Source organism: Hemitrygon akajei, chromosome 3 (assembly GCF_048418815.1).
Source record: "Hemitrygon akajei chromosome 3, sHemAka1.3, whole genome shotgun sequence".
Lineage (NCBI taxonomy): Eukaryota > Metazoa > Chordata > Chondrichthyes > Myliobatiformes > Dasyatidae > Hemitrygon > Hemitrygon akajei.
In genome coordinates, this window is record NC_133126.1 from 163374014 (window position 1) to 163388173 (window position 14160).

The 14160-nt window shown below is 39.9% G+C and overlaps 1 protein-coding gene across 4 annotated transcripts in view; it reads left to right on the top strand.

Moving 5' to 3' along the window:
* Nucleotides 1–14160, top strand: part of clcn2c (chloride channel 2c) — a 510268-nt gene that overhangs the window by 79399 nt on the left and 416709 nt on the right. For 2 of the 4 annotated variants that reach the window (XM_073041207.1, XM_073041210.1), the window contains exon 2: nucleotides 12507–12663. In XM_073041207.1, the coding sequence (XP_072897308.1) occupies nucleotides 12507–12663 (157 nt within the window). Of the gene's footprint in view, nucleotides 1–12271; nucleotides 12418–12506; nucleotides 12664–14160 lie in introns of those variants that run through there. The other 2 variants (XM_073041208.1, XM_073041209.1) reach the window with 2 other exon arrangements.

The window sequence follows — 14160 nt, forward strand, 5'->3', positions numbered from 1 at the left end:
TAGCCAATAATCTAAAGCAGGATTTTTTCAATTATGTAAAGAGCAAAAGGGAGGTGAGAGTTGATATTGGACCACTGGAAAATGATGCTGGTGAGGTAGTAATTGGGGACAAAAAAATGGCAGATGATCCTAATGAGTACTAATAAGTACTTCACTGTGGAAGACACTAGCAATGTGCCAGAGGTCCGTGAGTGTCATTGCTATTACAGAGGAAAAAGTGTTAGGCACACTGAAAGGTCTTAATGTGCATAAGTCACCTGGGCCAGATGGACTATATCCCAGAGCCCTTAGAGACATTGCTGAAGAGATAATGGATGTATTGGTCATAATCTTTCAAGAAACATTTGATTCTGACGTGGTCCTGGAGGACTGGAAAATTGCAAATGTCACTCCACTCTTAAAGAAGGGAGGAAGACAAAAGAGAGGAAATTATAGGCAATTAGCCTAAGCTCAGTGTTGGAGTTCATTATTAAGGGTGAGATTTTGGGGTACTTGGACACTTGTGGTAAAATAAGTCCAAAAAGTCAGCATGGTTTCTGTGAAGGGAAATCTTGCCTGACAAATCTGTTAAGAGTCCTTTGAGGACGTAATAAGCAGTGTGGACAAAGGAGAGGCAATAGATGTCATTTAGTTGAATTTTCAGAGGCATTTGATAAGATGCCACACATGAGGCTGCTTAACAAGATAAAATCCTAAGGCGTTACAGGAAAGATACTGGTATGGATAGCAGAATGGCTGACAGGCAGGAGGCAGTGAGTGGAATAAATGGGACCTTTTCTGGTTGGCTGCCAGTGACTAGTGGTGTACCATTACTTTTCACATGGTTTGTCAATGATTTGGATAATGAAATTGATGGTTTTGTGGCAAAGTTTGTGGATGATACGAAGATAGGTGAAGGGGTAGGTAGTGCTGAGGAAGCAATGTAAATTGCAGCAGGACTTAAAGAAATTGGAAGATTGGGGGAAAAAGTGGCAGATGGAATACAGTGTTGGGAAAGGTATGATAAATGCATTTTCGTAAAAGGAACAATAGTGCAGACTATTATCTAAATGGGGAGAAAATTCAAGCATCAGAGGTGCAGAGGGACTTAGGAGTCCTCATGCAAGACTCCCAGAAGGTTAATTTGCAGGTTGAGTCTGTGGTAAAGAAGTCAAATGGAATGTTGGCATGTATTCCAAAGGAATAGAATATAAAAGCAAGGAGATGATGCTGAGGCTTTATAAGACACTAGTCAGGCCGCACTTTTGAGTTACATCAACGGTTTTGGGCCCCATATCTCAGAAAGGGTGTGTTGTCATTGTAGAGAGTCCAGAGGAGGTTCACGAGGGTGATTTTAGGAATGAATCGGTTAACATGAGGTGTGTTTGGCAGCTTTGGGCCTGTACTCACTGGAATTTAGAAGAATGCCGGGGGATCTCATTGAAGCCTACTGAATGTTGAGTGGACTAAATAAGGTGTACATGGAGAGGATGTTTCCTATGATGGGGGCATCCAGAACTAGAGGACACTGCCTCAAAATTGAGGGTGACCTTTTAGAACAGAGGTAACAAGGACTTTTTTAGCCTGAAAGTCGTGAATCTGTGGAATGCTCTGCAACAGACTGTGGTGGAGGTCAAGTTCATGTGTGTATTTAAAGTGGAAGTTGATAGTTTCCTGATCGGTCAGGACATCAAAGGATATGGCAAGAAGGCAGGTGTATGGGGTTGAGTGGGATCCGGGATGAGTCATGATGGAATGGCAGAGCAGACTTGATGAGCTGAATGGCCTAATTCTGTTCCTGTGTCTTATGATCTTAATTAAATGACACTGAATAGTAAAAAGGTATAATATTGCATTCCTCCTGTTGTTGGCTATTGTAATGGACACTAATGACAAAATTATGAAGTATTTGTTACTTTTCCATTCACACTATCCTAATAGCTGCTTAATTCTAAAGCACAACTGCATTTTGTTTCTTATGACTCCCAGGTACCTGTCCAAATATCTTTTAAATGTTGTACCTGCCTCAACCATTTCCTCTGACAGCTCATCCCATATACATATCATCATCTGTATGTAAAAAGTTGCCCCTCGGGTTACTTTTAAATCTCTCCCCTTCATGGTTTTATAAACCTCTGTAAGATCACCTCTTGGTTTCTTCTGCTCCTTGCCTATCCAATCTATCCCGATAACTCAGTCCATCAAATCCTGGCAACATCCTCACAGATCTTTTCTGCACCCTTTTCCGTTAATGGTGTCTCACCTATAATAGGATGATCAAAACAATCCTCCAAGCACAGCCTGACAAGCATCTGGAATGTAACAGAACATCCTGGTCTTTACTCATTGCCTTATTACTGATGCAGGCCAGCTGCCTTCACCACCCTATCTACCCATCATTCCACCTTCACAGACCCACAGTATGTCCTTTTCTCCTTGCTCCTCTGGTGAAAGCCCTAACCTGGTTTGACTCAGCAGTCCTTCATCCAAGACCATTCTCTAGCTTGTTATAAGCGCCTGGCTATTTGAAAAAAAACCCACAATTCTACAACCATTGCGCACTGTTGACATAGAAGTTACAACAATTAAATAGGCCAGTCTGGCCAGGATGTGTTTGTCTGGCAAATATGCAGCATGCCTGATCCATATCCACTCCCTGTTTCCATTTCCCATTATTTCTCTTTTCTTTAACCATCAACTATGTACCTAGAACTATTCTGTTGCATTGTTGATCTGGTTTCTGCCTGTCTTTAATTTAGAGAGGTAATGTATTCTATAACTTGAGTTTCTTCTTCTATGATCCTAATACTTTTTATCTTATTTTATCTTATTATTTGTCTGTTTTTACGTACCATGTTCCAATATATGAAATTTCCCCCGTTTCAATGAAAATGCTAACAATTTTTGACTTTATTTTGTCCTTGTTCGTGCTGTGAAATAATCACAATGGATCTTTGCTACACCATCTGTCATTTAAACATCCTTTCTTAGTTTGCAGAGCAGAAGAGCATTCAGCTTTCAATGGTGCTGTTATTACTATTTTGTACAGATTAACAATTACATTTTATTTTTAGATTTTGGATCTCTGTACACAGATAACAGAATGGCACTTTTTTTCTTCTTTCTGGCTGTATTGGCCTGAATGGCCATTGTCCATTTGTCCTTCCCCACTAGCTTGCCCCCCACCGCCCCCCCCCCCCCCCGCCCCAGCTCCAGCACCTATTCCTGCGAGTGGCCAGAGTTCCACAGCTCTGATCAGGGCTCCAGGCAGTTCTTCCAGGTGAGGCAACACTTCACCTGCAAATCTGCTGGGGTCGTCTGTTGTGTCTGGTAATTCCGATGCGGCCTGCTCTACATTGGCGAGATCTGTTGTAAATTGGGAGACTGCTTTGTCCAGCATCTTCGCTCCATCTGTCAAAAGTGGAGCTTCCCGGTGGCCAAACATTTTAATTTCCATTCCTGTTCCCGTTCCGACATGGTGATGAAGCCACCCTTGGGGTGGAGGAGCAACACCTTATCTTCCATATGGATGGTCTTCAACCTGACGGCATGAATATCTGTTTCTCTCAGTTTAAAAAAAAATTCCCTCCCCTTATCTCTTCTATTCCCCACTCTGGCCTTTTACCTCTTCTCTACCTGCCTATTACCTTCCCCTGGTTCCCTTCTTCCCTTTTCTCCTATAGCCCACTCGCCCCTTCTATCAGATTCCTTCCTCTTCAGCTGTTTACCTTTCCTAACCAGCTGGCTTCACGCATCACCTTCGAGCTCTCCTGCATCTCCTACCCCCACCTTTTTATTCTGTTGTCTTCCCCATTCTTTTCCAGCCATGACGAAGGGTTTTGGCCTAAGATGTGGTCTATTTATTCGTTTCCAAGAATACTGCCTGACCTGCTCCGTACCACCAGCATTTTGTGTGTGTTGCTTTGGATACCTAGCATCTGCAGAATTTCTCATGTTTATGATGTTTCTTTCAATATTTTATGTTCCTGAGTTCTTCTTTCCCTCTGACCCCCACATCATTTATCAAAAATATATTTTAAAATCAAAATGCCACACTTTTTGCTCGCTCGTTGTGGGATTGGGACCCGCTGTTGGGGTTTCATGACTGGCCGTTATTTGTCACACCAAGGGCTCAGCCTAAGCGATTCACTCACCTTCAGAGGTCCGAGATCTCGTGGCTTTGGAGACGGGCAGATTAAAGGTCAGCGTCCCGGCAGGAGACTGGTGTGTCATGGGAGTCGGAAGATCTAAGGCTGTGTGCCCAGAGACCAGAGATCTTTGGGCACAGAGCTTGGAAAAAGCGACGCAAAGGACTTTTAACATTGTAAACCAGCAAGTTGTTTGTTATGTTTCCCCTCTCGTTGTGAAATGGAGACACCTCTCTCTCCCTTATTAGGGGGAGAGAGAGAGCCTGCAGTATATCAAATACCAGGTGAATGTGTAGACTTTGGGCTACTGCAAGTCTGTGTCTTTGCTGTTGCTTTGCTGCATACTTGAGTGCTCGGTGGTGGATGCCAATGCCTTTGTCTTGCTGGTGGGGGAGGGGGATCATTGCTTGCTGCCGCTTATGCGCGGGAGGGGATCTGGGGGGGCTTTGGGGTTCTAACATTCAACTGTCATCCATTCTTTGGGGGCACGCCTGTTTTTGGGATGGTTGTAAAGAAAAAGAATTTCAGGATGTATGTAGTATACACCTCTCTTGACATTAAATGAACTTTTGAAGTCTTTGAAATCTTTTTCACATTTCATCATCTGATCCATATTTTGTATGTGGCACGCTTTGGATCATAATTATTTATGGTCTTTTGAATTCTTGGGCAAATTTACATGCTGTTCTTTCCAGCCCACTCTCTAACATTGATGTAAATGGTGTAAGTGCAGTTTTGTGTGATGTCAGCACCAACTCCCATTCACTTTCTATCCCTCCTCATCTTGAAACTTAACTTTCTATTTTTCCTTTGATTCAGTGTTCTAAGTGCATCTTACATGGTACCCAACTATAGGCTCTCTGAAAGTCTGTGAATATCACATGGACATTATTATCTTCATTAACCACTTTAGCAGCTTCCTCATAGAACATAAAATATTGTCTTCCTTCCTGAAATTCATCTTCACTGACTTGCATAATTATTTTTTCAGACATTTAGTAATCTTTAATTTTAAAAATCTGGCATTTTATCCATTAGACATGTTAAATTCAGCCTGTATTATTTAGATTGGCTCTGTTTCCACCTTGAATATGGATATTACTAATGACTATTCTAATTCACTGGTGTATATAGTCACTAGCAGTAGAAAAGTCTGATACACTTTCTCTTAAGTACTCACCATTCTTGTTTGCTGTTTTTCTCTAAGTTCCTGGATATATCACTCATGGCTCTTGAATGTTGTTCTTCATACTTAAATAATCTCTTAACAATTATTTTCTGTTACAGCAACCTGTTTGTTTTAGCCATTTGACCAATCACTTTAACATTATGCTTCACTTTTATAAATTATGCTAAGTGCGTCACTTTGGTGTTTGTATGACAGGAAGGCAGACAGTCCCATCTCTTATCCCAAAAGGGATAATAAATCTTAAGAATTAGATTTATTATCACCGACTTGTGTCATGAAATTTGTTGTTTGATGCAGAAGTACAGTGCAACAATGGAAAAATTACTATATCAAAAACCTTGAGACAGGCTTGTGTGTAAGAATCTTCTGCATTTCATTTTACAGCTGAGATCAAACTGCTCAGCTGTAAAGGCTGTTGGGATACAACAGAATATGAGAAATGTAATATAATCAACAGATTATTCTTCATTACTGTTGAGTGTTTGTTTGCATTTTAATGGTTGTGCCTTTTTATTAACATTAGCCAGTTTCTGGGATCTGATTCATGGTAAACAGAAAAATTAGTTTAGGACATTTATGGAAGATACCCAATATGTCATTGTTAACTTTAAGTTGCCATCTCTGCCAGCATTATAAAGTGTACCCACAGCTAATGCAAAGCTTTTATTTCTAGAACCTTGAACTTTAAGGCATAACTGAAATGCATTTACAGTCACTAGAAGAATTGTTTTTGTTCACTCAAGACATACATTCAAGCAATCTTTAGAAAAACAGCATGTCAAGTGGCAATAGTTTTATTTTTGCTCATGGTTGTATAATGCAGGGCAGTAGGTTAATTGTGGGTGGACGTTTTTTTTCCTGATCTCTGGAGTCTTTTATTATTTAAAGCAAAGCTTTTCAAGCTAGAGGTTTAGTCTAGGATACATATATTGCCCTGGGGGCCAAATGTACCTTCATTGTTCTTGAGCCAAAGTAAATTGCAGCTGACAAAAGGCTGTATTTCATTTAGAATTATGAACGCACACCAGGAAATGAGATTAGTGATTATCTTTTCTTGTGCATTATCTGCAGGAAGTAACCAAATATGTTGTTGTCTAAGTTTGATTTAGTTAATCATTTGAACATAATAGTAATTCAAACTGTTCATGGTTGGAAATCCCTAATGATGTCGATGTACTCAACCATCCATGGTGCACTTCTCCCACTTGTTTATACATGGCTGTTGCTTCTGCTCTGTGGCTTTGTAACTTGCATTGAGAGATGTGCATCGGATCTCTGAGGGTCGATGGTTTTCTGGGATGTAGTTGTAATCAAGTTATTGTCAGCAGTGGGTGCGTAGATGGTAAGTAATTACCAGAGAAACAATTAACTGTGTGCTATCATAGTGTAAAACAATCTAAGGACTCCAGTGGTAATAACCCAAGAAGGCAGGGATCAGCCTACTTGAGCTGAAGCCAGAACTACAGCATTATGGACCATGCATGGTGCCAATACCATTTTTACTTTGTACTGTTTTACACGGGGGGATATCCCTAGTTTTGTGAGCACATGAGATGGATAATAGGCAAAGTATCAGCACAACGATCCAATATCTCAAACATAATGCAGTCAAATTAATTTTCTGTTGGAACTAGAGTAAAAAAAAGTCAATCCTTCCTGCAATTAAGAATATCTTTTCTGTCAAATGAATGCTTTTGTAATCTTATTTAAAACTGTTACAGGTTGATTCCTATTATTTACCTGCTGTTTAAAAGCAGTGAACATAAGCCCTCTAATATATAATACAGCATGAAAAGAAATGGTATTGTCTTACCAGTGATGGAAGATGTGCCATGTCATACAGTGAGCGCCTGACCCTTACCGGGGTTCTTCCATGCCTTTTGATGTGGGAAGTGGTCATTTCCTAATATAATTTTTAAGGGCAGATTCATTCATCAGTGAAGCTTCAGTAGTTGAGCAACATTGATCTTTGGTTGATGGTTATGTTGGGAGCAATACCCTTGGCTTGAATGAAATAATCTGGAAGACAGGGCATCAATACAGGTGAGAAAGGTGTTGAAGGCCACCTGTATGTGGTGACTAGATGTGGCTGATAATAAGATCACTTTCGTACTCATTTTTTTGTTTGTAACCCATCCTCCTTTTAATTATTTGAGGAATGTGTTGTCCCTCCTAACAATGTAAAGTCTCTGTTTTTCTTGAAATGTTCTGTCCTGTACTGTGGGCATTATGAGTTTTAAAGTTCATTATTTCCTTTCCATCTCTGATATTTTTGTTAGAAGCATTATTGCTTTATTGGAAATGCTGATGATGAGACAAGCGGTTTGAAGTTGCTGATTCATTAGAAATAAATGCACAAATAACTTACAGATGCATTTCTTTCACTTCTTTTTGCAGTGACCGTATGTAAGTGTGTATCCCAGTTTATAATCCATAAATAAAATAATAATTTCTGTGAGTAACAGCAATTGAGGAACAATTTAGCAATGGCAAATATTTTGCAACCTGAAATACAGTTTTTAAAAGAGGACTGTCAAGAATGCTGAGCCTTGCTCCATCTGTTCTACACTGTTTATGACGCTTAAAATGGAGATATACAGTATATGTGTTTATGATGGATTACAATACGCACAATTGGCCAAGTGTAAACAGGATTCTCAGCTTGATGAGATTTAGAATTGTGCACTATCACGCTATCCATTTGGATATTTCCAACTGGCACCGCAATAACACGGAGACAGCGTAAGCAAGCCAGGAAAGTTAATCAAAGTAGCTCATGGCCTGCTTGAGTATCTTTCTGGCTTTATGGAATCTGAAAGGTGAATGGAGCTAAAAATCAATTGTTTTGATAAATTTGTCACAGATACTGACTTCAGTTCATTCAGGAAAGAAAGACGTGCATTTGAAAAACCCTGATGATTTTGATATCTGCAGGTCAGCATTTGTAATGTCTGTTTTATGAAAGTATTTCCTAGTGTATGGAGGGGAATAAGCGGTCAATGTTTCAGGTCCCAATGAAGGGTCTTGGCCTAAGACATTCTCCTCCATCAATGCTGCCTGATCTGCTGACTTCCTCCAGAATTTGGTGTGTGTTGCTTAAGATTTCCAGCATCTGAAGAAACTTGTGCTTGAAGTTTTATTCCTACGTTCTGCATCAAACATTTTAGAGAACAAACAGAAACATTCAACTGAGAACTCGCAGTTGAATGCTTTACGGTGATCATTGTTACCCCATGTCTCAATTTGTTTTGGTCACCATGATGTGATGTCTGGAGACTGGGTAACCAATTTGATAAATCATAAAAACACAAAATGCTGGCAGAACTCAGCAGGCCAGACAGCATCTATGGGAGGAGGTAGTGACGACGTTTCGGGCTGAAACCCTTCATCAGGAGTGAAGTAACATGGGATGGTTGAGGGGGGATAAGAAGTGGGGGGAGGGATGAAGTAGAGAGCTGGGAAGTGATAGGCTGGGGGGAAGTAGGCTAGGGGGAAGGTGGCGAATTATGGGAAATAAAAGAGAAAGAAAGGTAGGGCTGGGGGGAGATTGTAGTGAGAGGGGAAAGAGAACCAGACTAAAATAATAGATAGGGATGGGGCAGGGGTATCAACGCAGGTCTGTGAGTTGAATGTTCATGCCGGCAGGAAGGAGGCTACGTAGGCGGGAGATAAGGTATTGCTCCATCGACCTGCGTGTGGCCTCATCTTGACGGTAGAGGAGGCCATGGACAGACATGTCGGAGTGGGAGTGGTCTGTGGAATTGAAGTGTGTGGCCACAGGGAGATCCCGCCACTGCTGGAGGACTGAGCGCCAGTGTTCGGCGAAATGGTCCCCAAGTCTGCGGCGGGTCTCCCCAATGTATAAATGGCCACATCGGGAGCACCGGATACAGTATATCACCCCAGTTGACTCGCAGGTGAAGTGGTGGTCTGCCAGCATTTTGTGTTTTTATTTATTTCCAGCATCTGCAGATTCACTCGTGTTGCCTTTGATAAATGTTTTCTTTGGAATAAAGCTTTGCATTTGTGTAGCACCTTGCATAACCTCAAATGTCTTGATATGCTTTCCAGCCAACAAAGAACTTAGAGTGGCAATTTAGAGTCAGATATTTGCGAAAAATGCAGCCCGTCAGTCCATCTAGTCTGTGCCAAACCATTTAACCTGCCTGCTTCCATCGACCTGCACCTGGGACCACAGCCCTTCATACCCCTATCATCCATGTACCTATCCAAACTTATCCAAATTTGTTTATTATTACCATGTACTGAGATAGAGTGGAAAAACCTGTCTTGCATACTGTTCTTGCAGATCAATTCTTTACACAGTGCATTGAGGCAGTACAAGGTAAAAGAATAACATTGCAGAATAAAGTGTAACAGCTAGAAAGAAAGTACACTGCAGTTAAACAATAAGGTGCAAGATCATAACAAGGTAGATTGTGATCAAGTCCATTTTATCCTACTAGGGAACCCATCAAAAGTCTTGTAACAGCAAAACAGAAGCAGCACTGGAGTCTGGTGTCACATTCTTTCAGGCTTTTGTGTGTCCTGCCTGATGGGAGAGGGAAGAAATAAGAATATCTGGGGTGTCGGAGACAGACGGAATTACAGACAGTCCATGCAGGGGAGGCTGGTTTCTGTGATGTGCTGAGCTCTGTCGTTTCTTGTGGTCAAGTATGCAGTGCAGTTATCATGCCAAGCTGTGATGCATCCATGGACAAGAGGTTATGCAGATGCTGGAAGTCTTGAGCAACATACACAAAATGCTGGAGGAACTCAGCAAGTCAGGCAGCATCTGGGGAGGGGAACAAACTGGGACCCTTCATAAGGACTGGAAAAGGAGGAGGCAGAAGGGGATGGGGGTGGTTGGAGAGTACAGGTTGGCAGGTGATAGGTGAGACAGAAGGTGGGTGAGGAGAAGGAATGAAGTAAGAAGTTATGAGGTGGTAGGTGGAAGAGGCAAAGGGCTGAAGAATAAGCAAGGAAGGGAAGGAGGAGGGGAGCCAGTGAGAAATGACGGGCTTATCAGGAAAAGTGGAAGGGGGAGAAGGTAATCAGAATAGAGAATGGGAAAAGGGAGAGAGGAGTAATTGCTAGTTAGGGAGGTCAATGTACATGTTATCATGTTGGAGGATACTAAAGGAAAATGCAGTGACGTGCTGTTCGGATGCTTTCTATGGTGGATCAGTAAATATTGGTAAAGGTTGACAGAGATGCTAAATTTCTATAAAAACATTCACTGTTTTAATATGGGCAATTGTGAGGAACAGTTTTCATTTAAATGTGACAATGATTAGATAACAACAAAAACTGGGAAAAAAATAATGATCAAGACTCTCAGACTTTGTTTTGCCATAACACGAATCAGAAAGGTAGCATTTTCAATGGTTCAGCTCACCCCCACCCACCCCAGTACTCAGCCTAGGTTTTAAACCAACTGCGGGAACCGACGCCGAATACCTCCATTTTGGTAAAGTGGATTATTTCTGCGTCAGATATTTTTCTTTTCGAGTGAGTGACGGTCCAGGTTGCTCCTGTACAGTTATGCTTTTTTTTTACTTCACTTAAGAAGCTGTGTACTAGATTTCCTGATTCTAACTAGTATTGTAGATTGTTTGAGGAAGATGAATTTTTTGCAACTATTCTATATACTGGCCTCGATGGATATTCTGAAGATGGTCAGATTTAACACTGTGACTTTTGAATAAATTCCAAGGACTTTTTGGTGATTCGTGGGTAAGTTCTTGAATGGGTTAAATGGGTTCTCTTCCAGCCATTGTTTTTGACATGTGGTGACTGGCTCTGCTTCAGAGACACTTCATGGGGAGAAAATAATTTATCTGCTGGACTGTCCTGGTCATGATGGACCTCAGGGTTATCTCTCACACCCAAATCAAGAGAGTATGAAATGGACTGCAGTGAAGGCCCCCTATTGTTCATTGTAGGCTACTGACTTCCAGTTTCATGAGATCTGCTAATTAGTGTCAGCAACTATTAGCTGTTGGGAAACCTCAAACTTTACCAGTCCTGGAGAGTGCAGGACAGCAAACTGTTAGCGAGCTGCATCAGGTGAAAAACAGTTTGTGAAAATTAAGGATTTAAAAAAATAATAATTTTATTTGGTATTCTCGCAAATTTAAATGGATTGCAAATATTTGAAAATGAAACTGCTTTATTTCTGTTTATCAAATACTCTAACATGACAGTGCAGTTAAAAATGAGACATATTATTATGCCTTGTAAATGTTATCCAGCCACTAGGTATTATTTCATAGTAGAGAAAGTAACCTTTTCCCATTGTTCTTTCTTTCTCTCCCACCTCAAAGGTGAGTGATGTTTCATACAAATTAAACTGCTGTTGAGAAAAGCGACTTTCATTTTGTGACAGAATGTGAATTACTTTCAAACCAGGTATTGTGCAGTGTTTTGTATTTATATCGATGCTCAGTATGTACAAAAAAGTTTTGTAGCTGAGTCACTATTTAGTCTAAAGAATCTCCTCTACCCTCACCCCAAATAATTTGCAGACAGCAACTCACACAGACAACACGAGGTAAGTGATAATCAATTTGCAGCACTGCTCTGAATGTCAGTTTAGATAACTTCGTTCAAGGACTTGGAAAGGGCACATGAATCCATGACCTAAATGAGGATAATAGACTGGTATTTTGGGAATGCAATATAAATTTTTTCTTATTTGCAGATGTCCCTTCCCCTCTTTTTTAAAAAAAAAACATTTTATTATTTGTCGTTGCCACCCATTATCTGGTTCATACACAACAGCTAACCTATGCAATTTTACCAAGTAAATGAGAATTAAAAACTGGGTTAGTCCCGGTAGTTAAATGGTGTGTTGTCACAAAAAAAAAGTGATGATTTCAGTCCATGAAATGTGCCAAACATACAGTGGTGTTACGACTATAATCACGCACCTCAGCTGTATCAGTCAACAGCAAATGCAGCCAACTCTTAATTCTAGGCATTCATCTTGAGAAACTCAAATCTGCAGTTGGTTTCCATTGTAGACTAGAGTTGATTTGACAGAATGCTGGTCAAGTCAATGGAGGTGAGGGAGGCAACCAGATGATTGAATTTGGAATGGTAACCTGGCCCATTATTATTATATTGCTAACAAAGTCTCTCCATTTATATATTATTCACTTGATTCTGCCTTTCCATTTTATTTCTAGATGTATGGCAGATATACCCAGGACTTGGGAGTATTTGCCAAAGAAGAAGCAGCTCGTTTGCGCCAGGAGAAGGACCAGATAAAAGTATTTTCCAGAGAGCGTGCCAAGCGTGCTGAATTGATCGAATACGATCGAAGTCGTTGTGCCCGATGTAGAAGTAAGTAATTTTAAACCAAATCTATGACTGTATATCAGCAACCATTAAAATTTCATACGGCTTGTGTATTAGGCAGTGATGTGAAAGCTCTTCAACTCATTTACCATTTGCTTTAATATTTTGTTGTGAGATGGTCAATGGTTCTAGTTATAAAATAGTAGTGTTTTTATTATTCTGATTTTTGTTAGATTCTGATTTTATTGTTTAAATTTGGTCATATAATAAATATTCTCCTTTATAATTTTGTCTAATTTTGAGAGATTTTAACGTCATGCTTTGTTAAATAAATTGGCGAGCAGTATTTTGACTTAGCTGAGGTTAGAATAATAATGGATAATATTTGTTGTAAAAAAAATTTTGAATTATCTCCAATTAGACCACTACCAATAATAGAAACTTGTCTTAAATCCAAAAAAGTTCTATATCTTAGAACTTTCCTTGATAAAACATTGGTGGATTTTTTTCTGATATAAGAGGGAAATTTATTCGTTGTTTAATTTGGCCAGAGAACACTTTCTCTGCTAAAGGGAAGTGGGAAGGGAAGGAAAGTAACTTATCTATCCTATGTGTAAGTAAATGTCTAATTAGGAAATCCATACAGGAAAAATGGTACAATCCTCGTGAATGGAAGATTTTCCCCAATCCTCTACTTAACTATGTTTCCTAATAAACATCCCGCTTGCATCATTTGATGATTTGTCATGCCTTTTCTCTCTTTGTCAGCTATTGCAATTAATTCAAACTTCAAATATTTGAAACATTTCAGTTTATAATGCCCTGGGGTTTAAAACTCCCAGCCCATATCTTGTATCAAGTCTTTTCCCCACATCAGTTGATCTTGTTCAAAGTGAATTTTATCTGAAATTATTCAATAGTGTCCCAAGTAGATGATAAAAGAGACATCTGAGGTTACAGTTTTTCTTTTAGTGTGGTCGATGATGTGTACACAAATTGCTCCCAAAATTGACTAATCTCGATGGGAGTTTTAGTCCCTGCAGGTTTCTGCTGAGGTGCAATTGATCATTGCTGAAAGCAAAATCTGCCCTGAACTAATCTAGTGCATTGAATCAAATTAGTTTAATATACAAAAATAAACATTAAGCACTCTGTAGCCTAGTTTTCAAAATTTGAAAAGGATCTTCTTAATAAAAAAAACAAGTCATTATAAAAATCAAGAGTTTTTAAAATATCCAAAAAAACCTAGAGATTTTTATTTGAGCCAACAAGTAAACACAGCAGAGCTCTGTAGGGTGATTAATTCATATTGAATCTCTTGCCAGTTCTGGTTGTAAAAGTGCCACTTTCTGCAATGGACTTTGATTTAAACTGAGGCAATTTGTGTTTAATATTCTGCGATCCTTGTGTGTTAATGTTGCCAGTTTTGGGAATATTGTGGAGAATGAAAGATGGCAGTTGAACGGGAACTCGAGGCTCAAGTGATTTACTTCACGAACCAGCCTTGGAAATACGCTGCTGCTCTGTAAAGGGTTGTACTTT